At 45.8% G+C, this 27,381-nt stretch overlaps 1 protein-coding gene across 1 annotated transcript in view; it reads left to right on the top strand.

Annotated features, from left to right (window-relative positions):
* LOC140907196 (antigen WC1.1-like) overlaps window positions 1-27,381 on the top strand; it is a 55,349-nt gene that overhangs the window by 8,682 nt on the left and 19,286 nt on the right. Inside the window, exons 2-7 of the mRNA XM_073332616.1 lie at window positions 128-442; window positions 10,091-10,405; window positions 14,354-14,668; window positions 20,953-21,267; window positions 21,722-22,033; window positions 26,524-26,841. Of these exons, the coding sequence (XP_073188717.1) occupies window positions 128-442; window positions 10,091-10,405; window positions 14,354-14,668; window positions 20,953-21,267; window positions 21,722-22,033; window positions 26,524-26,841 (1,890 nt within the window). The remainder of the gene's footprint in view (window positions 1-127; window positions 443-10,090; window positions 10,406-14,353; window positions 14,669-20,952; window positions 21,268-21,721; window positions 22,034-26,523; window positions 26,842-27,381) is intronic.

Here is a 27,381-nt window from a genome sequence, read left to right as displayed (position 1 = left end):
AAGTGCCCAGTAAACTAGGAAATAATTATTAATTAATTATCTGATGTCACTAGGGCTCCTTCGTCACGTCTTTAGATACAACTGTGCAAGAGAAATGTCCTTCTATCTCCCTTCTCCTTCTTCTCAGGGTACGGCGGGTACAGGCTGGCAAATGGCAGCACAGGGTGTTTGGGGAGAGTGGAGCTTCTCCACGGAGGCGCCTGGGGAACCCTCTGTGACTCCCAGTGGGATTTACAGGCTGCCCACGCCCTCTGCCAGCAGCTTGACTGTGGATTCGCCCTGTCGATGCCAGCAGGGCAGCTCTTTGGCACAGGAGAGGGGCCTGTCTGGAACGGCACGTTTGGCTGTGAGAGGAACGAATCCCGCCTGAGAGACTGTCCTGTTACTGCGCTGGGTACAACTGAGTGTCCCCCTGGGAGCGAAGCCAGCGTGGTGTGTTCAGGTGAGCAGCTGCAGGGGGAAAGAAAAAAATTGGGGATTGGGGAACATCCTGTCGGATCAGTGAGGCTATGCTGATTTACACCAGGTGCGGGTCTGGCCCAACCCAGCCTGCTTCGCAAGAGGAATGGCCAGGGTTATTTGCTCAGGTAAGTTTAGTACAGACATGAATATGTTAGTTACAGTGCAGTGTGCTGCCCAGATTAGGATTTTCATGAGTACTCCCATTGACTACAGTCCTCAAAGTAAGTAGGGGTATCAGAGTGTTGCTGTCTTGGTTTAAGTTCCCCAGATCAGAGACACCGTGAGGGGTGGTGAGGTGGATCCTAGCACTACGCTAGAGTGAACCGGAGAGAATGGCTCTGTGCTATAAACCTGGGGTTTGTGATTCACAGATTCCCTCAGTCTCAGCAGGGCTGACTCAGCCCTTCATCAGGTTGAGGTTGGTGTTGCAGAAGCAACCTATACGCAGAGATCTCATCCATGCTGTGGGGCCATTACAATCCCATTTCACTCTCTGGAAAAGTAGGTGTTTGCCCTGGTGTTCCTGGCCAAAATGCCTCTCCCCATTCCCCTCCCTGCCCGTTGCCCACCACGGGTTGTGTGCTAGTAGGCTGAAGCCCACAGCTGCAGAGCTTGCTCAATGCGTGTATATGTTTATAGACATAAGAACAACAAAACCTACAAAACAAATATTACCAACATAGCCCCCATGGTTGTGAAAGAGTGGGAGGAAGGAGGAAGAGTGGGAGAGAAGAAAGGGGAGTAGGGAGAGGAAGACGAGGAGAGGATGTTGGGGTCTGGCCCATCAGCCCTGCAAGGAACCTTGCTATCAGACGCTCTGCTCCCCAGTGAATAAGGCCTGCCCAGTACCCCTACGTAATGTAAAGTCCAGGCAAGCAGTTGCAGCTTGCAATGGTCAGTGAGACAATCACCAGCCCAATTTTTTTTTCCTTCTGCCCAAAGATTGTAGGAAGAGAGGGATTCTGCTTTGCTGGAATCCCAAAAACAGATAGCCAGGCATGTACTGTGTGTTGGTCTAGCCCCAATCTTCATCACAGAGCAACAGTTCACCCTGGTGTGACATGCAGGTCAGCTTAGCCGATCCCACACTTTCCTGGTATGTACAGGAATTTTTACCAATCATGGAACACTACCTGGCAACATGGGACAAAATTCAGTCAACAAACAGAAGGAACAGGGAGACCAAAAAAGATTGAAATATTAAACAAAACCCAACAATATTTTTAAATAAAAATTAAAAAAGGACAGCAACATTTTTGTATCTGAAATTTTTGTCACAGAAAGGAAATTTCTTTCAAATTCACTTCATTCAAACCAGCAATTGTGAGTCGTATTTTTTTCATTAGAAAATTTTCAACCATCTCTCCCCTAACAGCAGCTTAACTATATGAGACTCAAACTCCCTTCAGCAGGGCCTGAGTGAGGAAGGACGGGATTATTCTCCCACTACTCTTTTTATCTCAGGCAATGTCATTCTTTCCTCTCCCCAGTGTAAACGCTGTTAGCTCCATCTCTTACATAAACACCATTAGAACATAAGAACAGCCATACTGGGTCAGATCAATGGTCTATGTAGCCCAGTATCCTGTCTCTGATAGTGGACAGAGCCAGATGTTTCAGAGGGAATGAACAGCACAGGGCAATTTCCAGTGATCCATCACCTGTTGTTCAATCCAGCTTCTGGCAGTTGGAGGTTTAAGGAAACCCAGAGCATGGAATTGCATCTTTGACCATTTTGGCTAATAGCCTTTGATGGACCTGTCCTCCTTGAATATAGCTAATTCTCAGCCAGTTATACTTTTGGCCTTCTCAACAAGTTTCACGGGTTGACTGTGGACTGAGTGAAGAAATACTTCCTTTTGTTTGTTTTAAATCTGCTGCCTATTAATTTGAAATGGCAGTAGCATGATAGTTAAGGTTGCACCAGAGTTTTTCTTTAGGCAGAGAAATTAAACTTTCACCGGAATTGCCCATTTTGTATATTAGGATTGAGTTTAAAATGTTATGCATATGTAACCCTCGAGTCAGCAGCAACATCTACGGGTTCCTCTTAATAATACAGAACAGAACCTGCTCAAGTCCCCACTCAGTAATCTGGGAAAACCGATGACCATAGATAGAAGGTGATACAGTACAGGTAGGAACAGAAGAGAAACAGTCAAATGAAAAAGAGTCCCAGTCAATTGCATCACGTAATGACAGACAGCAAAAAAGTGACACATTTTATAAGTGCTTGTATATGAATGCTTGAAGTCTGAATACTAAGATGGGTAAACTTGAGAGCCTGGTGTTAAATGGGGATATTGATGTAACAGGCATCACAGAAACTTGGTGGAACAATGATAATCATGGGACACGGTAATCCCAGGGTACAAAACATACCCAAATGACAGAGTAAATCATGATGGTGGGGGAGTGGCACTATATGTAAAAGACAGTATAGAGTAGTACAGAAGAAAACCTTTAATGAATCAAACTGTACCATAGTATTTCTAAATACCTAGGTCTAAGTATTAGACCTATTTTCGGACAGTGTCTCTATTGCAAGAGACTGCCCAGCATGCACCAGCAGTGAGGCTCCCCACTAACAGCTGAAATCACTGAGAGCTGTGTTAAGGTTGCGGGGGGAGGGGGATGAAGACATCTTGGCAAACTGGTGTGGCAAGGGGTGTGGCAAGCGGCTAGCAGGGCGGGTGGCAGAGAGGCTGGTGGAGACTGCCAGAGCAGAGCTCCACAGGGGCATGGCAATTGGCCATTGAGGCAATGAGCGAGTACCCGAGCAGTGTAGCGTGTAAGGTGCCTCCTTACCCCCACCCCTGCCTTAGACACAGGGTGGGAGGTGAACTCTGAGGATGAACCTCTGAACCCTGGGGCTGCACTGGCCAAGGACAGCAACTGTGAGTGTGGTACACAGAAGGGACGGGCACGTTAAAGGGACTTTTGGGTTGCTGGACTTAAGATCTTGAGGGGAAAAGGACACTGCCCCACTTCCTTGGGGGTGGGTCTTTTGCTTATGTTTTTTGTTTACGAACCCTAGTTGCAGTGTTTTCCCAAATTAATGCTGAGTTAATTCCCTCCTTTCATTAAAGTGTTTTTGCTACACTCAGACTCTGTGCTGGCAAGAGGGGAAGTATTGCCTCTTAGAGGTGCCCAGGGGGTGGTGTGTAATTGACCCAGGTCACTGGGTCGGGGCTTGAGCCGGTTTTGTGTTGTGTTATTGAAAAGGAACCCCTAGATACTGAACCCAGCCCTTGTTGCTGCTGGCTCCACCTGGCAGAAGGGTTACATCTACACTATGCTCCTTGTGTTGGCAGAGTGAATCCACACTACCAGCTCTTGCAGAGACACAGAGCAGTGCACTGTGAGTAGCTATCCCACTGTGCAACTGGCTGCAGGGTGCTTTGGGAAGGGTTTGCAGTGCCTCATGGGGCAGATACAGACTCACATGATGCAGGTTTCTCAATCCCATTGTTCCATGGGCATCCTACTAGACTTCCAATCACTTTTCAACTGAAGTGTGTCAGGGGAATAGGGGAGAGTGTTTGGCAGGAGACAGAGACAGAGTCTGTGTGTGGAAGTTTGTGAGAGATTGTGTGAGGGGGATTGTATATGTGAGAGAGACAGTGTGTGTGTTGGGGGAGTGTGTGTGTTGGGGGAGAGTGTGTCAGCATACTGTCTCTTTAAGTTCAGGCAGCAGCTTGAGCAACCAATTCTGAGGTAGAGGGAGAGGGACACCCTGCCACACATCAGTCCCCGGGCTCTGCAAAGGACAGCTGTCTTTCCCCCTTCCTCCCCGCAACAGAAGGCCACTGTGCCTGTCTTCTCTGCCTGCCGCTGTGTTCCTAGTGCCAGGGAGAGCAGGATTCCACATTAATGGTTCCTTCTGAGTTCTCCCACAGCCTCCTCAACTGCCAGGAGCAGCATCCTCAGCAGCTCTGTCAGCTTTCCACGCTGAGGAATGTCAAAGCTTCCCAGAGCTTTGAAAGGGGAGCGGTGCATGCCCGCGTAGCGAGATGCAGGGCAGCAGACTTCAAAACTGTGAGAAGAGTGGTCAGGGCAGGCATTATGGGATACTGGGATAGGCCAGTTATGGTGACATAATGAAGGGCAGCGTCTACACTGACGCTTTGTAGCTTTAACTTTGCTGCAAAAAGCCTATAGGGCTCTGGCCTTTGTTCAGGGAAGGACAGCAAAGGGTCTAGGAACCCAGGCCCTCAGGTAGGGCAGAGCGCCCAACAGTCTTAGGGGCTCTGCCTTTTGGTTGGGGCAGATCAGAAAAGGGTCTAGGAACCCAGGCCCTCAAGCAGGATGGGACACCAAATAGTCAAAGGGGCTCTGACATCCTGGCTCTGACAGATGGCAGATAAATGCAGGCCTCCTAGCCTAAGGTGGGGAGGCTGCCACCCGAGGGGTGGGGTTGGTAGAAGTGGGGTAGGGAGACCTGGATCCACCCTACTCCACCGGGTCCCAGTCCAGGGCCCTAACAGTGGTGGATCAATCCACCACTGGGGCAGCAGGGATCCAGCCACAACATGCTGACCTGGCTTCAGGCAGCAACACAGCCAGACTACAGTCAGTTGTCCCTGGGCTTCTTCCTCCCCTCCCCTTAGGCTGTCCCTGGATCCTGTACTTCATCTCACCGGGATATATGGCCAGTGGTAGTCCCAGCAGCTCCTCAGTCTCTGGAGTGACTGGCAGCTCTGGAAACTCAGGCAAGTCTTCAGGGTGGCAGAGGTCCTCTTTGGCATCCTGCTCTGGCAGCGCAGTGGGGGAGAAGCGTCTGTCTCCCTCAGCAGCTCCAACACAAGTGAGCTGTGGGGCCCACCTCCTTTTTACACAGTGTCATTAACTCTAACATACCTTTTCACAACTCTTCCACTTTTAGCAGTAGCCCAAAAATGAGTATCTTCTTCTGTACCTGGAACTTGAGACGTAGCTTCAGAATTAGTGACAGAATGAATTTCCTTTCACCTCTGTGTTCTCTTCTTTTGCCTTGGAATTAGGGGTTCACTTCTGAGGTGTCAGCTAGGACCTGAGGGAACATGTCTCAGAAGCCTGGCATTTTGAATCGAGATACAATCATCCTCTTAGAAATATGCATTTTTGCATTTTGCATATCAGCCCTGTTCTTCACAGATTCTGTGAGCAGGGCTTGCCTCTTGCTCACAATTTAACTTTGCTTTATATCAGCAAAGCTTTGACCACTAATTTAGCCCTGGCCTCAGGCCTCATACCAGTCTTCTGATACAAGGGCTTATGTTTCAGGCCTTCTTCCTACTACAGTACTGAATCCTTTATATAGGCCTCAGGAGCACTGTAAGGTCCAAAATGAATTTTAAAGACTCTGTAACAAACACAGTGAATTAAAATGGTGGATTCCTGGAGTCAGGTCATTACACAACTTGCCAGACGCCTTCCCAGCATCAAGTTTAACAAAAACGTTTCAGTGGTTCATGGCATGGAACATTATTTATCTTTTGTAAGTACAGAGTGATGCTCTCTAACCACAAGTTTATTAAGTTTTCTTAAATTTGGTCTTCTCAAAGTCTGATCTCTTCATTATCATTTCTGATGCCCATTCTGTCCCCTTCCTATGGGGAGCTGCGGGGTTGCTGCCTGCAGGCAAGGGCAGTGCACAGAGTTGCCTGGCCAAACCCTGAGCCTAGGAGCCAGACATGTTGGTTGCTTCCGGGAGCCGCTCGAGGTAAGCACCGCCTGGCCGGAGCCCGCACCCCTCACCGCCTTCTGCACCACAAACCCCTCATCCCCAGCCACACCCCAGAGCCCGCATCCCCAACCAGAGCCTCAGCCCCTCCTGCACCCCAACCCCCTACCCCAGCCCGGTGACAGTGAGTGAGGATGCGGGAGAGCAAGAGACAGAGGGAGGGGGGATGGAGTGAGTGGTGGTATGGCCTCAGAGAAGGAGCGGGGCAGGGGCGTTGTCTCGGGGAAAAGGCAGGGCAAGGGGTGGGGAAAGGGTGTTCAGGTTTTTGTGATTAGAAAGTTGGCAACCCTATATGTCTGTGTGTGGGCTGCTGCCAGTCAGACATACCTTGGCTCTCACCAGCATTGGGTATATTGCCGGGTGACTCCAACATACATTTCTGGGGGAAGATCCCAGACTGAAGGTATGTCCGGTACTGCCCAGCCCTCTCCTGAACAATACAAACTGATAAAAAGTCAATTTTATTAATAGAAATGATATGCACAAATCTTGTTTCCAAAACAAACTTCCATTCACATAATAAAACAAGTTAATTAATTACAAAGAGATAGATTTTAAGTAAATACAAGTAATGAGGCAGAACAGTCAGAAATGGTTACAAGACAAATAAAGATAAAACACAACTACTGCCTAACTTAACAAACTATGTTAAATTCAAAGCCAAGTTTTTCTCATCAAAGGCTCTAACAGTCTTACTGGCCAAACTTCTTAGGCCAGGACCCTTTCTTCTGTTTAATGGCTGCTTCCTTTGTTCCTTCTGGTGCAGTGAATCAGTGGGCAGAGAGAGTAAGACAGGAGGAGGGGGGGCATGGAGTGCTTGTCGCTCATTTTTATAGTATCAGTCCCCCTCTTGGAAAACATTTCCAGTCTCTACGTAAAAGAATAAATGGACACAAATCAGACGTCAAGAATAATATAGTTCAAAAACCAGTTGGAGAACACTTTAATCTCTTTGGTCACTCGATTACAGACCTAAAAGTGGCAATTCTTCAACAAAAAAACTTCAAAAACAGACTCCAACGAGAGACTGCTGAATTGGAATTAATTTGCAAACTGGATACAATTAACTTAGGCTTGAATAAAGACTGGGAATGGATGGGTCATTACACAAAGTAAAACTATTTCCCCATGTTTATCCATCCCCCTCCCCCCACTGTTCCTGAGACGTTCTTGTCAACTGCTGGAAATAGCCCACCTTGATTATCACTACAAAAGGCCCCCCCCCCCGGCTCTCCTGCTGGTAATAGCTCACCTTACCTGATCACTCTCATTACAGTGTGTATGGTAACACCATTGTTTCATGTTCTCTGTGTATATAAATCTCCCCACTGTATTTTCCACTGAATGCATCCGATGAAGTGAGCTGTAGCTCCCGAAAGCTTATGCTCTAATAAATTGGTTAGTCTCTAAGGTGCCACAAGTCCTCCTTTTCTATTTCCAGCTGAGATTCAGGAAACAGAAAGTCTCCAGGAAAGGATGTTTCCTGCTATTTTTCCTCACCTATTTGAGGTTTCTTTGTCCACCCTTCCTGCTTGATGACTCTGTTTACTGCTTAAATGCAAATTAAGCAAAGCACATATTCCTTTGTTTGAAACAGATGTTTGCCAACCTCAGTTTGGAACATGTATTAAGATCACCATGCAGTGGAATCTTATAACTTCACTTACAATGTTGACACACCCATTTTACCAGGAAATATTGACCAACAAATTATGAATTTTCAGATGATACCATACAAGACATACTTTGTACAGAGATTATTACAAAAGTGTGTAGGGTGCGGACACGGGTACATTCTGTCACACCCTCCTACATCTGAGCTCATAAAATAAGCTCCTCTGCCTCTGAGTCAATGCTATAAGAGAGCTCACACTTTCCCACATCAATCTGGGGACTCTTTTACTTAAGAGTTTCTTTATTTTATTCCTTTCTGCGAACTTTAGCACGGTGTCCCACTATGTTTTTTTACTGTCTGTACATTTAGCACTCCTTTTCCCACATTTATCTTGTGAATGCATAGACTGGCCACGATACTAACAAATGCCATTATCGTGTACCGTGCATTTTGTGCATATGCTGAAGATTTATTTTGTTTATTAAAACAACTGTTAGCTGTGAGCCTGCACTGTGTAAATGCTCTGATCTGCAGACACAAGAGAAAGAATTCTAGATTCTGCAGGTGCTGACTCAGACAGTCCTGCCATTGCCACTACTATTTTCTATGTTTAAACTCAACCGTTGCTAGAATTTTCCCTGTAATGTTTTGCGAGCACACTTCCCAGCGAGTTAATCTCTAATTACATCTGATTCAAATGTGTCAAAAATGACAAGACTTCGCTAATTCCCTCAATATATTTACATAGGGGTGGATGGATTTGACAGCCATTTGCATTCTCTGTCTGAATTTGCACAGTTCATATACTATGTTTTATATGGAATAGCATAACCATCTAAAGGCACCTCCTTCCAAGCAGTAGGTCCAAATTCAACAGTTACTCCCAGGCTTGACTTGGTTGGAATTCAGCCTGGTTCTGACTTCTCCTCCTGCCTTAGCAGGCTACTCCCAATCCTCCTAGCCAGGTAAGTCCCCTGATATCAGGGTCTTCCCTGCAGGATTCTTTCCTCAGTCTCTGCCACAGCTTCTTGAGTTTCCCCCCACTATCTCCAGCTTCCTGCTGCACTTTACTGGGGAATCATCTGTCTTCCATCAGGCCCCATTAAGGCTGTTAAGGCAGCATGGGTGGCTCCCTCACTAATCAGGATTGGCTGGCCCCAGGCCTCCAGCCCTTAAAGGCAAGCCACCCTGTTTCAAGGAATCTCTTAATCCAGTTCCTGCTGTTATTTTGTTAATATAATGGTTAAATGAAAGGCCTGAAGCCTTAGACTTGCCGCTTGTTTGAGGATACAACTGTGCGGTCAAGAGAAAAGGATTTGTGAAGGTATTTGGGTAAATTGGGGATTGCCATCTTTCTACCACTCTTGCCTTCCAACCTGACTGCAACTGATCTGTGTGCAGAGTCTAAGTCATAGATGGATTCCTTCTTCTTTTGGGAGATTGCCAATAGACGACATTAAGCAGATCATAAGGTGAATGAGGCTTGGGGCCTGCAAGGCCAAACTTCTGCTTGAGTTGGGGAGGGGGGAATAGAGGGAGCTGAAACACTTTCCCAACTTTGGGGAAAAGGGCTGGGAACTCCCTACCTAAGTAGTGAGAGAGACTGAACTGGGGTTTAGGCCCAGAGGGCTAGTATGTAAGGACCCTAGGAGTCAAATGTTTTAATTACCTTTGGACTGAGTGAGTTATTAAAGGGATCTGAAGAGGGGAACAGAGGCAAGGTACAGCAGACTGACCTCTAGCCATGAGGGGGCACTCAGGAGGCAGCCAATCCTTATTACAGTCCCTAAATTCTTTGGTTTTGTGTCTGTCCAAGCCACTCCCCCTCCTCTTACCATTTCTTGCATTTCCTATTAGCCACATACAGCATGCCATAGCCGTCTCCTGCTTGGATCACATCTGCTGGATAAGGGGATTCCCATCCTCACTGTGGGCAGCCTGGCTTCCATCCCACTGGGAACAGTCTTGTGTCTACATGCAAAGGCATTTTGGCTGAGATCAGCTGGTAGCTTCTGTCCTGCAGAGGAAAATGGGAGATAGTGGCCATTTTTTCATAAAAGCAAAAGCCATGAGAGGGCCCCAGATTTTCCTGGGAACACAGCAGCTTTAAAAAAAAAAAAGCACATAGGTTTGCGAGACTCATGATAATGTTGTGTGATTGGGCTACTTTGAGACTGTCCAGTCATTGCTCTCAATGCAGATCCTCTGCTGCTGGGCACTGACTCTGCTGGTAATAGCAATGGGGGTGGAGCTCAGTGCTCTTTGTAATTCTGTTCTGTCTCTCATAGGTGCTGATGAGCTGAGGCTGGTCAATGGAAGCAGCCCCTGTGCCGGGAGAGTGGAGGTTAAACACCAGGATCAGTGGGGGACGGTGTGTGATGATAACTGGGACATGGCAGCTGCTGGGGTTGTCTGTAAGCAGTTGGGATGTGGAGTTGCTCTCAGTGCCCATCATTATGCTCATTTTGGAGAAGGATCTGGACAGATATGGCTGGATAACACTGTCTGTCGTGGTACCGAGTCTGCTGTCTGGGAATGTGAACACAACAGTTGGGGTGAGCATGACTGCAGGCATGGAGAGGACGCTGGAGTGACCTGTTCAGGTAAGGAATTGGCCAATTCAGTCCTACAAGCAAATCCTTTGAGAGAAAAAGGCTTGAACCCAGAGGCATCATGGGCCTGTGACCCTAATGAGAAATGAATAAAAACGAGAGTAAATTCTGTAATTATTATCCATCTTACTGGATAGTATAAAAACCTTGGGGGATTCCTATCAAATGAGAATTCCTATCTCTGAAGGGTTTTCATTATCCCAGTCTTCATAGTTTCAGTACCATGTCTTTCATTTTCCTTTTAATGGTGGCAGAGGGGTGTTTAGTCCAACTGCAGGAGGCTGAACCATGGACCTGGGGGTCCTCACAAGGAGAAGACCCTGATCTGTCTGGCAACTTCTCTGCTCTGCAGGGCTGAACATCTTTGTGATGCAGTTCACTTAGTCAGGTCCAGTGCTGCCTGCTCTACAGGGCACTGTGACTGATTCCTAGAAACTGAGAGCAGGGACAGGATGAAAGGCAACCACATGATCTTGGGGTGAAGGGGCAGCTAATGGCCCTCTCCCTACCCCCACATATTTATAGCTGCAGGATCAGATTTCCCCTATTTCCCATTAAGCTCCATTGATGGGAACTGGAGGAAAAATATAAGAAAGTAGGACTTCCCTCTACCCCCTTAATAGTGTCCCCCCTCTCTCCCTTCCCCTTTTATTCTCCCTCGCATTGGAATCCCCATCTTTACCTTCTTCAACAGATGCCCACCTGGTACTATACTTCCCCTCCCTGCTCTCCTTCCTTGAGCATGTCAAAACCTGAAACTCCTGTTGCAAGGGAAATTACAAAAGTAGTAGTAGTAATAATAATAAATAATAAATAATTCTGATTTGGAACAAGAATTTAGAATTTCAGAATTTCTGTGTAACAAGAATGCTGAAATTTAATTTCAACCTTATGGAAACATATTTGTTTGGACTTTATATGTTCAACTATTCTGTATTATACATAAAATAAAAAGTTTAAGTTAAATGTTCTAAGGCTGAAATGAAATATTTTGATTTTATCAAATCTTTTTGATAACTTTGCATCTGAAGTTTGACAAAATTAGTCTATTTCTGCAGAACGTTTTGATTTTGTCAAAACCAGCTTTTTCAGATGGAAATCTGTTCCATCATAAAAATTTTGAGCAGCTCTACTCTTTCCCCTAGGTGTCCTCATTTGTGCCTCCCTATTCTGTTCTCCCTCTTCTCCTCTTCCTGTGTATGGGATATATATCTCTGTCTCTTCAAGTCCCTCCCTCTGACTGCTCTCCCTGCCCTGAAGGTCTTGTTTTCTCTTCCCCCACCCCACACATGTTCTTCATCTCTCTTCAGAGCACAGAGGAATAGAGATGAGAACTCCTTGTAGAAATTATATGGGACTACTCCCTGCCCCGAGGAGTGAGATTAATGGACACATCAGGAAGGAAGGAAGTATGAAAGAGGAGGGTACCAAGGGAGGGGGAGAGTGGAAGACAGATGAAAGAGTAGAAAGTAGGAGGAAAGTAGAAATGCAGGGAAAGAAGAATGGAGTCAAATCATTCTCCTTTATCTGGATAAGCTGTTTGTCCTACATTTCCATTTGATTGACTGAAGTTTAAGCCACTTGACTCATATTGGGTGTACACAGGTAAAACAGTCCATTTGCAGGCTCCATAGGAGGCCTGGATCCGGGAGAGCTAAGCATTCCTCTGTCAGTGTGAGCAAGTAATCAAGGAAGAGCTCAGCTGCCGCTCACACAGGCAGAGATGAAGTACTGAGCAATTGCCCTTTGCTGCCCTGCTGTTCCCCTCAGGGGTTCCCTCCTTGCTAGGGCTGGATTAACCTAATACAGGAGCCTAGGCTCATCTGCCTCTGAAGCAGTACCACTCTCTGTGTGTGGTGGTAGTAGAAAGAGTCAAGTATGCAAGAGCTTTCTAAAGAGACTGTGGGCCCCTGCCATTGCCACCAGGGCATCAGGCTGGCCAGAACCTCCCTCATTCCCTGCTCCCTCTCTTCAGGTAGGCTGGGGTCTGGTCCAGGACGAAGGTGGTCTCAGGTCCCCACCAATCCGGGACAGGACTCTGTGTGTGTGAACCACACACAGTCACCTGACACAGCCCTTTGCTCTGGGACATGGGAGGTGCCATACACCGGGCCCTCTACTCCAGTAAGTGGAAGAGTAATGGCAGGCTGGAGGCTCCCTCCATTCTAATCCCTGCTTCTCCCCAAAGAGCTTTAGGGTAGCAGCATCAGAGGCAATGGGTTTGACCCGGTTGAAGAGCAAGAGTGACAGCGCTAACCCACAACCGCTGCAGCGGGATAGCATATGTGATCTCTGTGGAGAAGGGAGGTCCATTGGTCCCTTATGGTCCAACCACAGAGGACGCTTGAAAAGAAAGAGTTCTTTTAACATAGTTTGCTTGAATAAATTTCTGTCAATGGAGCAAGGATTCCTTCAGAGCCCTGCCCCATTCCAAATGCATCTATACATTGAATTAGATGGAGTTTTTAAAAAATGATTAGTACAGTTCCATGTTGTTACATATGCAGATACAGTGATGATAAAATATTGGAGATTATTAAAAACATCTTTATCATTATTAAAATATTAGTGCATGTCAAGGTTCCTTCCCCACTCTGAACTCTAGGGTACAGATGTGGGGACCTGCATGAAAACCTCCTAAGCTTACTTTTACCAGCTTAGGTTAAAACTTCCCCAAGGTACAAATTAATTTTACCCTTTGCCCTTGGATTTCCACTGCCACCACCAAACTTTATCTGGGTTTACTGGGAAACGTAGTTTGGACACGTCTTTCCCCCCAAAATCCTCCCAACCCTTGCACCCCACTTCCTGGGGAAGGTTTAGTAAAAATCCTCACCAATTTGCATAGGTGACCACAGACCCAAACCCTTGGATCTTAGAACAATGAAAAAGCATTCAGTTTTCTTACAAGACTTTTAATAGAAGTAAAGGAATCACCTCTGTAAAATCAAGATGGTAGATTCCTTACAGGGTAATTAGATTCAAAACATAGAGAATCCCTCTAGGCAAAACCTTAAGTTACAAAAAAGACACACAGACAGGAATAGTCATTCTATTCAGCACAGCTATTTTCTCAGCCATTTAAAGAAATCATAATCTAACACATACCTAGTTAGATTACTTACTAAGTTCTAAGACTCCATTCCTGTTCTGTTCCCGGCCAAAGCATCACCCAGACAGACACAGACCCTTTGTTTTTCTCCCTCCTCCCAGCTTTTGAAAGTATCTTGTCTCCTCATTGGTCATTTTGATCAGGTGCCAGCGAGGTTACCTTTAGCTTCTTAACCCTTTACAGGTAAGAGGATTTTTCCTCTGGCCAGGAGGGATTTTAAAGAGGTTTACCCTTCCCTTTATATTTATGACAGTGCACATGAGCAAAATACATTTCCATAGCCTTATAACTCAGCCAAATCAGAGTGGATCATCACCCTATATAGCAAGTATCTTCTCTCCAAATTTCAAGTGTTTGTCCTATTCCACTGAGATGCTAGAACTGTTCGACACGCTCAAAAATGTACTTATTTCACTGCTGTCTTTCCCAAAAGTGGTTGAAATACCTAGCTCCATCTTTTTTTAAAGATTCACATTTGACAGAGGACAGACCTGGAAAATTTCAGGTCAAAAGTTTAACAACACTATAAGCAACAGAACAAGGGCTTTAGGATGCAAAATGCTTAGTCAACATTGGGTATAACTAGAGGCACAAGTTATACACACTGTTAAGAATGCCAATGGCTGCTACCCCAGCAGTGAACTCTACCCACCTATACAGCTGTACCTTCACAGAAAAACAGGAACTGCCATAGCAGATAAAGGTCTCCTGCCTGTTTGAAAATATCTTAGTGCTGGTACAAGAAAGTCAACTTAATTTTAGTCAAGTGCGAGGGAGATTATGGGATGTCAATGTAACTAACACTGATGGATTTACTGACGGTCTAGGACGCCTTGAGCCCCAGCTGATTGGAGGGAATACTGCCTGCTCAGGACGTGTTGAAATAAGACATGGAGACACATGGACCACAGTCTGTGATTCACACTTGGACCTTCAAGCCGCCAGTGTTATCTGTAATGAATTAGACTGTGGAACAGTTGTATCCACCCCAGGAGGATCACACTTCAGTGAAGGATATGGGTCAATCTGGTCTGAGAAGATCCATTGCTTGGGGAATGAATCACAGCTTGTGTACTGTCCCAGAACATTGCATCCTAATGAGACATGTTCACACTCAAGTGATGCCAGCATTGTATGCTCTGGTAAGGATTCAAAGTGATAACTTTAAAATATTTATAATGTGTCTTACAGCTGGGTTGCTCAGCATCTCTCTACACAGATCACCATATTCATCCACATTTTTCCCCTGTGAACCTACAAGCCTTTGCACTACTGGTTACAGTGATACTTCAACAGGTTCCTGACTGCTAGGAGAGATGACTCCACTCTCTCTTCCTCTCCCAGTGCTCTAGTTACCAGGAGAGGATCAAGAAGAGCATTATTGTCTCGATCCCTTGTCCTTGTGTTGAAGTGGAACAGTTCTGCTCTCCAGTAGCACTCTCACTCACACTCTCTCTTCCTGTCCCCTCCCCCCTGCCACAATTTGCATGTTATTCAGGGCTTCTTGGATGCTAAGCATGCCCTACTCTGACATGTTTCTAAAGGGAGTGGTATCGTGTAAAGGTCAAAACAGAAAACCAAGAATTGGGAAACCTGATTTATTTCCCACTCTGACACTGACTCTGTCACTCAATCTTTGTTGCAGTTTACTCATATGTAAAATGGGGATAATAACACTTCCCCCTCTCTACCCCGTTGTAAGTTTTAATCCATTAATGTTTATAAAGAGCTTTGAAATCCTTGGACATAAGGTGCCAGAGAAGCACAAAGTATTATTATTTTTAGAACTTGCATGATAGAGTTCCTAGTTGCAGTCACCTTTATTTGCTATAGCTCAGTGGTTTGAGCATTGGCCTGCTAAACCCAGGCTTGTGAGTTCAATCCTTGAAGGGGCCATTTAGGGATCTGGGGCAAAAATTGGGGATTGCTCCTGCTTTGAGCAGGGGGTTGGACTCGATGACCTCCTGAAGTCCCTTCCAACCCTGATATTCTATGATTCTATGTAACTGTCTGTACTACCGATTGATACTGATGTAAATATTAGGAATAATTGTGTACAAAAAGTCTACCAAAAATTAAGATTTTTGCATCCAAAATTGCAGGAAATGCTAACAGTAGGGTTGCTCGTGCAATCTCAACTCTGGCCCCTTATGCTTTATCATATAATCTTTAATTACATGATCACATGCTGCTATTTCCCATGCTATCTTGCCTCATCTATTGTGCGTCTTGTTCCTTTCTCTCACACCTTTGTGCTTTATAAACTCACCTGGCTCCTATAACATTCCCATATTATTATTGTTATTTAACAGTTAGGTTTAGGGCCCTACCAAATTCACAGCCATGAAAAACATGTCACAGACCATAAAATCTGGTCTCTCCCTGTGAAATCTGGTCTTTTGTGTGCTTTTAACCTATACTATACTATATTGACCCAAAAGGGACTTGCAGTGGGGGTGGCAAGGTCATTTGAGGAGTGTCATGGTATAGCCACCCTTACTTCTGTGCTGCCTTCAGAGCTGGGAGGCCAGAGAGCAGTGGCTGTTTGCCAGGCGCCCAGCTCTAAAGTCAGCACCCCGCCAGCAGTAGCATAGAAGTAAGGGTGGCAATACTATACCAAGCCAACCTTGCTTCTGCACTGCTGCCTTCAGAGCTGAGCGGCTGGAGAGTGGCGGCTGCTGACTGAGGGCGCAGCTCTGCAGGAAGCAGCGCAGAAGTAAGGGTGACAATACCACACCAGGCCATCCTTACTTCTGCGCTGCTGCTGGCAGCGGCTCTGCCTTCAGAGCTGAGATCCCAGCCAGCAGCCACCGCTCTCCAGCCGCCCAGCTCCGAAGGCAGCGCCGCCGCCAGCAGCAGCGCAGAAATAAGGGTAGCAGTACTGCTACAATAACCTTGCGACCCCCCACCCCACCCACACAACTCCTTTTTGGGTCAGGATCCCTACAATTACAACACTGTGAAACTTCAGATTTAAATAGCTGAAGTCATGACATTTATGATTTTTAAAATCCTGTGACTGTGACATTGACCAAAATGGACCGTGAGTTTGGTAGGGCCCTAGTTATGTTGCAGTAATATCTAGAAGCCACAACCAGGTCGAGGCCCCATTGTGCTAGACACTACAAAGACATAGAGAAAATAACAATCCCTGGCACAAAGAGCTCACACTCCAAGACATAACAGGGGGATGAGACAAGCAAACTGGTCAAGGTAGGAGTGGGAGGAGATGCTAATAAAAATAGTGTGTGCACAATTTTTTACCATTATTCATAGGCTGTGGAGCCAGGGGGACCACCCAGGCCATGATCTGACCACTTTTTGGCCAGGCCATACCTGAGTGGTGCTGTGACCCTGCGTGGCAGGTTGCAATGCCATTCACTCACATTAGGAGGGTGTGAGTATAGGGGCTCATGGGCCAGTCTGCTGATAGGTGAGGGGCATTAGACAGTGGAAGAGAAGGGTCAGGTGGGGAAGCGGGCAAATCTGTGTTTCCTGCACACACACTTTAATGGCATTCTGCAGCCCGTGTTATAGGACAGTGATGACAACTCACCAGCTGCCTTACCATTGTCAGGTTGCCTGTTGCTCTATGAATTTATGGAAGAGGTGAGTTTTGAGGAGGGACTTGAAGGAGGATTAGATGATGCTGTTATGGCTTTTGACTGGGAGTTCTTCCTACGCAAGGGAGGAACATACAGAGATGTTTAAGGGAGAAGCAAGCAATGAAGGCTGCCTTCACTGGCAGAGCAATGGTGGGAGTTAACAGCTTGATAAGTAGAGTTAAGCAGATAATTGATTTGTTCAGTTCAAAGACCAAAAATAAACACCTGAAAACTAAACAAAGTCAAATTTAAAAAAATTGTTTTTGGTCAAATGAAACATTTTGTTCGTCCCCAAATAATTTTATTTCAGTTTTTGGTTTAGTTTCATTTTTCAATTTTTTCACCCTTTTGTGGGTTTTTAAAACAAATGTAGCTAAATTTCTAAGCAAAATGTCATTTTGAAGTGAGAAGTCAATTTTTTTTTCATTTCAAAATGGATGAAATGAACCATTTGGACTTTTTCTTTTTCTTTTTGCTGAAACTATTGACCAAATGCAAATCAGCAAGTTCCTGTGCAGACAGGACTGTAAGGCTTTGAGCAGTGAGTGAAAGATGGCAAAAAGGTTGCTGGGATTGCAGGTGGGGGAATTAATCAAAGTGGAGAAGGAGAGTTGCTTGGCTAAGAAAATGGCAGATTTGAAGGAGCAGAGCATGAATGTGTAGTGAAGGAAGTCAGACTGGCTATAGGATTTCCACCAGAGACACTCTACTGCAGGTGACTAGGAGTGTTTGGGGTGAGGCTGGGCTGGGGTTGGCAGGCCGGACCTTGCAGTGGGAGAGTGGGGCTAAAGAGTCAAAGGTGCAGGAAACAGCCACCATGTCGCTGCAGGAAAGAAAAGAGAGGAGAAACTAAGCAGGTCATTGACATTGATGGACTGGAAATCAAGGAAGGACCAGACAATGTGGCAAGAGGGAGGAAACTGATGGGCAATGCTAGAAATGACCAGGTGATGGCCAAAGCAGGGGAAGTCAGCAACAGCAATATGCAAAAGAGAGCTATGCTAGTTGAAGACCGGGTCGAGTGAACGTCACATTAGGGGAGTGGGAGAGCTGATCCAGGCCTGTAGGTCAATGCAGAGGGGAGGGCGAGGAGACGGGTAGCTAAGAGGTTAGAAATTGAGCTTGTTTCAAATTTTTTAACATATCCTTCTTTCATTGGAAAATACTAATTTGTCAAAACTCAAACTGCGGGAAAAGTTGGTTTTGGCAAATTTTTTGAAAAAAGTTTCAAAATTGTTGAAATGTCCCATTTTGATATTTTTGAAATGGAAAATTCAAGTTTTTGTGTCAAATGATTTTTTGTTTTGAAAGTGAATTTATAGTGCCTTTTTAAATTTAAAATGTGTAAATCATAACTAAACATTTAGACATTATGAAAACTGATCCAAAAAATGTTTCAATTGACCTGATCCAAAAAAATTATGGATTTTCAGTTTGTGAATTTTTTTGAAATATCAGCGTTGCATTCCAGTTCAGTATGGGAAAATTTATCAAAATCTCAAACATTTGTGCACAACAGGAAAATTGTTTCCCTTCAAGCTCTAGTCAGATGGGCCATTAACATGGGTGATAAAGTCTCCAGGGATGAGTGTAGAAGATTGTGATAAGAGGAAGAGAGAGATCCAGGAGCTGAAATCACAGAGGAAGGCTGACAGGGAGAAGCTGGGTTGGCAGTAGCTGGCAGTAACATAGAGGGGGAGAGGAGAGAAGAATAGGTTGGAGTGCTTCTCAAAGGAGGAGAAAATGTGAGAGCAGAGAAGTCCAACACACTCAGCTTGTTCCTTTGCGGATGATTCAGGGCCGGGATTGTGAGAGGAGGAGAGGCCTCTGTAAGACAGAGCAGCTGCAGCAACAATGTCAGATGAAGGGATGCAGGTCTCCATGAGAGACAGGAGCTGGAGGGAGTGAGTGATGAAAAGGTTGTGGATGTCTGTGATCTTTTTAGTGATGCAGTGTGCATTCTAGGGACAGCAAGAGGAGGAGGGGGGCTGGACATGAGGTTAGGAATGATGGCATGAGAGGGGATGATGGGGATGAGCGTGGAAGTTGGAGACCATGGGAATGAAGGGGGGTCCAGGTTTGGAGAAGTTGTAACCAGAAACCAAGAGGAGGAGGCAGAGGAGGATGTGGGATCTAGCTGGGAAGGGGATAGAGATCAGAATGGAAGAGAAGCGGGTAGAGCTGGTGGGACCTGTGAGGGGTGAAGGTAATAGAATGGGGAAATGGAGCCAGTGGGGGGAGTTTAGGGTTGGGGGAGGAAGAGGGAAGATCTGTGATGCACAAAAAGGTGTGATAAGAGCTATGGGCAAGAGACAGATGAACATGGTTAGTGAGCAAGTGAACAGTGAAATAATAAATGGAATCCAGTTAAATCAGTAGTAGTGAATCAATAAGCAATGAGATGAAATGTGAGGTGAGTTAGTTAGTAGTGAGTTAGTTATTCCTAGAGATGGTCAGGAATTTTTCATCAGAATTTTTGTTTAACTGAAAATGCTGTTTCCTCAAAATCAAAACTTTCCCTGGGAAACTTTCAATTTTGCTAATTTTTTTTTTTCAATTTTGTTTTGGGAAAATAGAAATGAAATGTTTCATTTGGGCTGGGTTCAACCCTGGTAGGAATATTTCAGATTGTAGAACTGACCCAAAACGTTTCATTTCCAGTCAGTTCAACATTAATCTTCATTTCCCTGTTGTGGCACATTGCCTTATGGGAGTTGTAGTTCAGGCTCCTGTTCTCTTCTAAGGGCTGGGCTCCCTGGCCAGACAACATCTCCCCTTATAAAGTGCAGTCTTCCCTCTAACTGGTGGCACAATTGCCTCATGATAGCCACATGTCTGTAGGTGCATGGTGGGAGATTTAGTCTGGTCAGGGAATCTGGCCCATAAGGTAAAACAGAGGCATCAGAGAGAAATGAAGTTTAATGTTGAACTGACTCAAAACAAAACACTTGGGGTCAGTTTGACAAACTGAAAGGAAACATTTCAGTTTGGGAACATGGAAATTGTTTATTTAGATTGAAAGTGAAGACGTAGTGAACAGTCAGGCGAGTGGGACAGTAGCAGCCAGTACACAGTCAGAGCTGTTGCCCTGAGACACTCATGTGGCTGTTAAGCAAAAGCAGGAGCTGGATGATCTTCACAGTCACAGAAGGTGTTGAAGGATTTAGCTGCAGGAGTCAGGGGAAGATGGCAGCAGCTCTGCAGGGCTTTGGAACATCAAGAGAAGGACTGAAGTGAGGAGGGTGAGTTCAGTTACTGGGCCAGGGTAGGTAGACCAGGCTGTGAGCTCAGTCAGGTGACACAGGAGAAGGGGCATCCAATGGGAGAGAAGGCAAGTTAGATGGTGCAGATCTGGAGAAAAAACAAAAGTGAAGTGACACCAGCCAGAGAGTTAGATCGGGCAGTGAAAGTTCACTTTCAAACCCCGTGCAGCCAGGATGTGTTGCCTTGCCCTGGGAGGGAGGAGGAAGATGGTGGTCAGCCTCAAGCTCAGGCTTTTCGGAAGAATCATAGCTGGAGGGGTGCACACAGGGACCCAGTGGCTAACTGGACTTCTTGATCCACATTTATTTTTTTTAACCCTTGTTGGTGTCCTGTATATTCTATTTACAAACAGCCTCTCCCCCCAAATACTGTGTTAAAAGAAATTAACTTAGGTTACAAGTTGAGCACTTGAAAATTAGGAAATGCCAGAGTTAATGTGGCCTGGGCAATCCCTATGTGTGTGTAGATTACAATACAGTTTTCAATTATGTGCTCACTTACTATTATTTCCATAGGAAAGCACTCTCTCCTCTGATCTCCCTTCTCCTTCTTCTCAGGGTACGGTGGGTACAGGCTGACAAACGGCAGCACAGCGTGTTCGGGGAGAGTGGAGCTTCTCCACGGAGGCGCCTGGGGAACCCTCTGTGACTCCCAGTGGGATTTACAGGCTGCCCACGCCCTCTGCCAGCAGCTTGACTGTGGATTTGCCCTGTCGATGCCAGCAGGGCAGCTCTTTGGCACAGGAGAGGGGCCTGTCTGGAACGGCACGTTTGGCTGTGAGAGGAATGAATCCCGCCTGAGGGACTGTCCTGTTACTGCACTGGGCACAGCTGAGTGTCCCCCTGGGAGCGAAGCCAATGTGGTGTGTTCAGGTGAGCAGCTGCAGGGGGAAAGAAAAAAATTGGGGATTGGGGAACATCCTCAGCCAGATCTTCACAGTGTGGCAATCTGCCAAGCTCCATTGGGTTCAGTGAGGCTATGCCGATTTACACCAGGTGGGGACCTGGCCCATAATTTGGCCCCCTGTCCCTGCACCAGCCAAGTCTGCTGGAACTGATCCCTCTGTGAAATGCTTGTGGTGCCTTGAGTATGGAATGTATCAAAGAAACCAAATTCTGGTCCCTGGTCCTCCCTTCGCACTAACTGACGTGGATTGAGTATCAGTTTGTGAATATGCAGGTGCAGAATAGTCCCACAGCCCCCACAGGGTAACTGCGAGCATTGAATAAGAGTAAGAATCCCTTCCTGTTCCCCACTCCCCGCCCTGCCATTGCCATTAACACTGATCACTGCGCCACCTCGACACTCACTTTCTCTTGTGCTCAGGGTGCCCGGGTGGCAGGTTAGTGAACGGCACCGAGTGCTCCGGGAGAGTGGAGATCCGACATGGAGACACATGGGGAAGCCTCTGTGCCTCCCACTGGGATTTGCAAGATGCCAACGTCCTCTGCCATCAGCTGAATTGTGGATACGCCGAGTCGATCCTGGGAGGAGCCCATTTCGGGGAAGGGAACGGAACCGTATGGAGCGACATTTTTCATTGTGAAGGGACTGAACCCTGTCTGTGGGATTGTTTTCGCATGGCCCTGGGCAACCCAGCCTGCTCCCCCAGAGACTCGGCCAGTGTTATTTGCTCAGGTAAGTTTAATATAGACATGTATATGTCAGTTACAGTGCAGTGTACTGCCCAGCTTAGGATCATCATGAGTAGTCCCATTGACTACAGTACTCAAGGTAAGTAGGGGTATTGGAGTGTTGCTCTCTTTGTTTAAGTTCCCCAGATCAGAGAATCTCCAGGTGCAGTGAGGGGTGGCGAGGTGGATCCTACCTCTACACTAGAGTGAACCAAAGAGAATGGCTCTGTTCTATAAACCTGGGGTTTGTGATTCACAGATTCCCTCAGTCCCAGCCGGGCTGACTCAGCCCTTCATCAGGTTGAGGTTGGTGTTGCAGAAGCAACTTATATGCAGAGATCTCATCCAAACTGTGGGGCCATTACAATCCCACTTCACTCTGGGAAAGTAGGTGTTTGCCCTCGTGTTCCTGGCCAAAATGCCCTCCATTGCCCACCCCGGTTGTGTGCTGGTGGGCTGCAGCCCTCACCTACAGAGCTTGCTCAGTGGGTGTGTAGATTGATAAATCTTTAATTCCTCACAACACTTCATAGAAATAGTCATTTCTTTGCCAAAGATCCCAGTTTTCAGGAAAGTGTTCAGATGGCTCCAGAGCTTGGCTCCTGAACCAGCTGGGAATTTTCACAAAGATCCTGCTCTTCATGAGAGCAGCTGGTGCTTTGATGAAGATCCTCCTCTACAATGCAATACAAATACTGCAGGGGTCCTTTTTCCTGCAGGCTTCTCCAAAGATTTTCCCTCATCCAACTTCAAAAACTTCCTCATGACACATCGGAGAACGACCGTGGCTGATAGATGGCAAGTTATCTGAGGGCTACCCAGAGTGGCATAGGCCAAGATTTTTAAATGTATTTAGGCATTGCTGCACTGATTTAGGAGCCTAACTCTCATTTTCTAAAAGGATTTAGGCACTGACCAGCCTTAATCAATAGGATCCATAGGCTTCACATCCCTGAGCATTGTAGCTGTGTCAACCTAACCCCCAGTGTAGACAGCAATAGAAGAATTCTTCCATTGACCAAGCTAGCACCTCTCAGAGAGGCGGATTACCCACAGCAATAGTAAAACCCCTTCTGTCACTCCAAGAAGCATCCGCAGTGCGGTGATACAGCGTCATAGGTGGCATGCTGTAGCTGTGTCACTGTAGCACCTGTAGTACGGACATGGCCTTAGTAAACCAAACATTTAATGCCCACCGAAAATATTGTAAATAGTATTTGGAGTACTATGAATAACTTTAAAAAAAATCTATTAGACAGTAAGTCTACTGGTTTTCCTTGTACAGCCTTCCCCCCTTTTGTTTCTGTTACAAACATTCAAGTATAAGGTTTCAACTTATCATCATGTTCTGTACTTCAGCCCACACATCCAAACACATTCCTCACTGATCTTCTCTCAGAGGTGATTTCTCAGGCTTCGCAGTGCAGTCATAACATGTTGTATGTGTCACCTGCATTCTTCTGAGTTTGACAAATGGCAGCACCTCCGTTTCAAACACTTCAGAACTTGGTCAGCAACCAATCAGTCTAGGGATCTCAGCAGCTAGCAGAGTTCCAGCCCTTGGGTTAAGAGCTCACTGGCTCTCAGTTGCTGGTGAAACAGAAATCTGTAGCCTGTATTCAATGTGGTACAGGGATTGGAAACAGCTCTCACAGCAGACAGATCTCTCAGTCCTTCATCTATCAGCTGCTGAGTCCACAGGGCTGCATTTGATACCAAAAAATGAGGTTGACCAAGCTACATCTCTCAGGGGTGTGAAAAATCTTACATAGGTTAAGCCGACCTAACCCTTGGTAAAGAGAGCACTAGGTTGACAAAAGAATTCTTCCATAAAGCTAGCTACTGTGTCTTGGGAAAGTGGATTAACTACAACAATGCGAGAACCCCTGCTGTTGGCCTAGGTAGTGTCTACACTGAAGGACTACAGAGGTATAGTTGCAGCTGTGCCGCTGTAACCTTTCAAGTGAGGACAAGCCCTTTAATTCCGCTATTTATAACTCTTCTCCTACACTCTATTGGCTCAGCCCTCAGAGGGTGACTAGGGTGTGACCTGCCAGGTTGATTGCCCACAATGTAACAGAGGCGCAGAGTATCCAGCTACAATCCATGTCCCCTCCCCAATGCGTCTCTCCCTTCCTGATGGAGAAAAAAAGTCAAATGCTGCAGTGCAAAGCATGTGGGTCACATTGACCCAGAGATTCTGTGCTGTAAGTGAGGGGAGAGTACACTGGGTCCAGTTCTCACTAACCCCAGCTACTCAATATAAAGGAGCCTTAGTGGGAGAATCAGACCATACGTAACTTAGACTGCAGAAGAGAAGATTTAGTCTGCAGAAGAGAAGAGTGAGACGGGATTTGATAGCAGCCTTCAACTACCTGAAGGGGGGTTCCAAAGAGGATGGAGCTCGGCTGTTCTCAGTGGAGGCAGATGACAGAACAAGAAGCAATGGTCTCAAGTTGCAGTGGGGGAGGTCTAGGTTGGATATTAGGAAACACTATTTCACTAGGAGGGTGGTGAAGCACTGGAATGGGTAACCTTGGAAGGTGGTGGAGGTTTTTAAGGCCTGGCTTGACAAAGCCTTGGCTAGGATGATTTAGTTGATGTTGGTCCTGTTTTGAGCAGGGGTTTGCAGTAGGTGACCTCCTGAGGTCTCTTCCAACCCTAATATTCTATGATTCTATGTAACTTTAATAGAAAAGAGTAGTTGACTCCCTGTCTTATGTGCAACTTTAAGCCAATCCTGAGCTATGAATCACTACTGACCTGTGTGTATATATATATTTATTTAGGAAGTTTTAACTGGCTTACAAATCATGTTTTGGGAGCACATTGGCTCCTTTGAAATGCAAGGTGCCATATACACTGTATAAAAAAAATCTCCAATGGCAGTAAACACCTGAAAGGGTTTTGGCTTCTCCCACAAGGAACTTCAACAACTTTATGTGCTCACAGTGAACAAACTTTTAAAATGAAATATATATGTATACATATATGTTTAGAAAAAAATGGGACATTTTTCCCCATTGCCCAGAGGTCACTCACCCCTCCAAGCATCATCTCCAGCCAAGCCAATAGCTAGAGTTGAGAGTTGCAGACCTGGCCTGCCGGGTGCAGAAAAACCTTTATTGTGTTAGCTCCTGTCATAAATATAAAGGGAAGGGTAACCACCTTTCTGTATACAGTGCTGTAAAATCCCTCCTGGCCAGAGGCACAACCCTTTCATATGTAAAGGGTTAAGAAGCTAAGGTAACCCTGCTGGCACCTGACCCAAAATGGCCAATGAGGGGACAAGATTTTTTCAAATCTGGAGATGGGGGGGACAAAGGGTTTGGGCTGTCTGTGTGATGCTTTTGCCAGGAACAGATCAGGAATGCAGCCTTCCAACTCCTGTAAAGTTAGTAAGTAATCTAGCTAGAAATGCATTCAATTTCCTTTTGTTTAATGGCTGATAAAATAAGCTGTGCTGGATGGAATGTATATTCCTGTTTTTGTGTCTTTTTGTAACTTAAGGTCTTGCCTAGAAGGTTTCTCTGTGTTTTTAATCTGATTACCCTGTAAGGCATTTACCATTCTGATTTTACATAGGTGATTCTTTTACCTTTTCTTTAATTAAAATTCTTCTTTTAAGAACCTGATTGATTTTTCATTGTTCTTAAGATCCAAGGGCTTGGATCTGTGTTCACCTGTACAATTTGGTGAGGATTCTTATCAAGCCTTCCCCAGGAAAGGGGGTGTAGGGCTTGAGAGGATATTTTGGGGGAAGATGTCTCCAAGTGGGCTCTTTCCCTATTCTTTGTTTAACACACTTGGTGGTGGCGGCATACGGTTCAAGGACAAGGGAAAGTTTGTACCTTGGGGACGTTTTAACCTAAGCTGGTAAGAATAGAGTTCAGAGTGGGGAAGGAACCTTGACAGCTGCTTATGAGTTTGGAGTTGATGCAGTGATCACAGTTCACCAATGTACATTGAACAGTGAAAACAGGGCAGGGCTTTCTTTAAAGGAACCACATGTCCTGGCAGTGCTGGATCTGGGAATTGTAGCAGTGACATAGGCCAATACCCAGACTCCTGTTGTAAATCACAGCTATCTCAAAGTGCTGCCGATATCAGTGCATTGTGTGGGCATGGGGGCCTTTTGCACTGGGCACTTTGATAACCAGGGACCTGATCTGCCAGGTGTTCCTGAGCACCTTCTACTCACATTAACTCCAGAGAGAAGTGAGAGCACTCTGCATTGTACAGAAGGGGCCCAGCTCCTCACAGGATATGGCCTCAGAGCTCGGGAAGCCTTTCCCACCATCACCCCCTGCATTTCTGAGTAGAGAAATAAATGGAGCCCTTGAGATAGGTTGTTCCCTGTATCACTGCATAGCAGTGAGGGTTACCTTCCACTTGCCAGAGAAAACTGTGTTTCACAACACACCTGTGCATTATTTATAATGCAGTACCAGCGGGGAGTTTTATTCAGTGTATTTCCTATCTCTCCGAGCCCAGGTCATTCTGAGTCGCTCAGGCTGTTGAATGGAGAGAGCCGGTGTGATGGCAGAGTTGAGATTTCCCTCCATGGTGTGTGGGGCAGAGTGTTGGATGACCAGTGGGACATGGACGATGCCAGCGTGGTGTGCAGACAGCTCCAGTGCGGAGTCGCTGAGAAAGCTTATAACCCCGCTAAGTCTCAGCGAGGAAGGGGCCCCGTGGGGCTGAGAAGGGTGCAGTGTGCAGGAAATGAGACTCGTCTGACTCTCTGTGACAACTCCACGTCTGAGACAGCCCAGGCAGGAATTGCTGAGGATGTCGGTGTTGTTTGCTCAGGTGACTTAGTGTGAAAATCTTATAAATATCCTGTCCTTGTTCAATGGGAACATAACGCACCCCAGGGCCTGCCTCCACCCCACCTGTGCTGTGATCTCAGCAGTCCTTGAAGCGATGTGGATCTGAGGTTCAAACTTTCGCCGATTTATAGTAAAAATATCATATTATATACAGAAAAAGCATAGCCACATTATAGGTTTAATAAAATGCAGCGAGCTCCCCCAGTCCTGTCTCTCTGTTGTATATTTTTATGTATTGGAGCTAATAAAAAAATTTTGATGAAAAATCTTCACAATAAGATTACTGATTTTCACAGAATGTCTGATTTCATTGAAAATGTTCAGATTTTTGTTTGAAAAATCTAAATTTAGTTGCAGAAAAGAAAAAAATATTCATAGTCATCTAAATATTTTGTGGGGAATAAAGAATGAATTTCCCAAGCAGTTCTAGTGTATCTAGTGGCTTCTTTATGTTAAAGTCTTAAAAAAACATGCTGTCTTGAATCAGAAAACAATAGTAAGAAAAGGAAGTCATATGCAA

Source organism: Lepidochelys kempii, chromosome 1 (assembly GCF_965140265.1).
Source record: "Lepidochelys kempii isolate rLepKem1 chromosome 1, rLepKem1.hap2, whole genome shotgun sequence".
NCBI lineage: Eukaryota > Metazoa > Chordata > Testudines > Cheloniidae > Lepidochelys > Lepidochelys kempii.
Note: the sequence above shows the minus strand (reverse complement) of the source record. Positions and strands in the feature narration are given on the sequence as shown.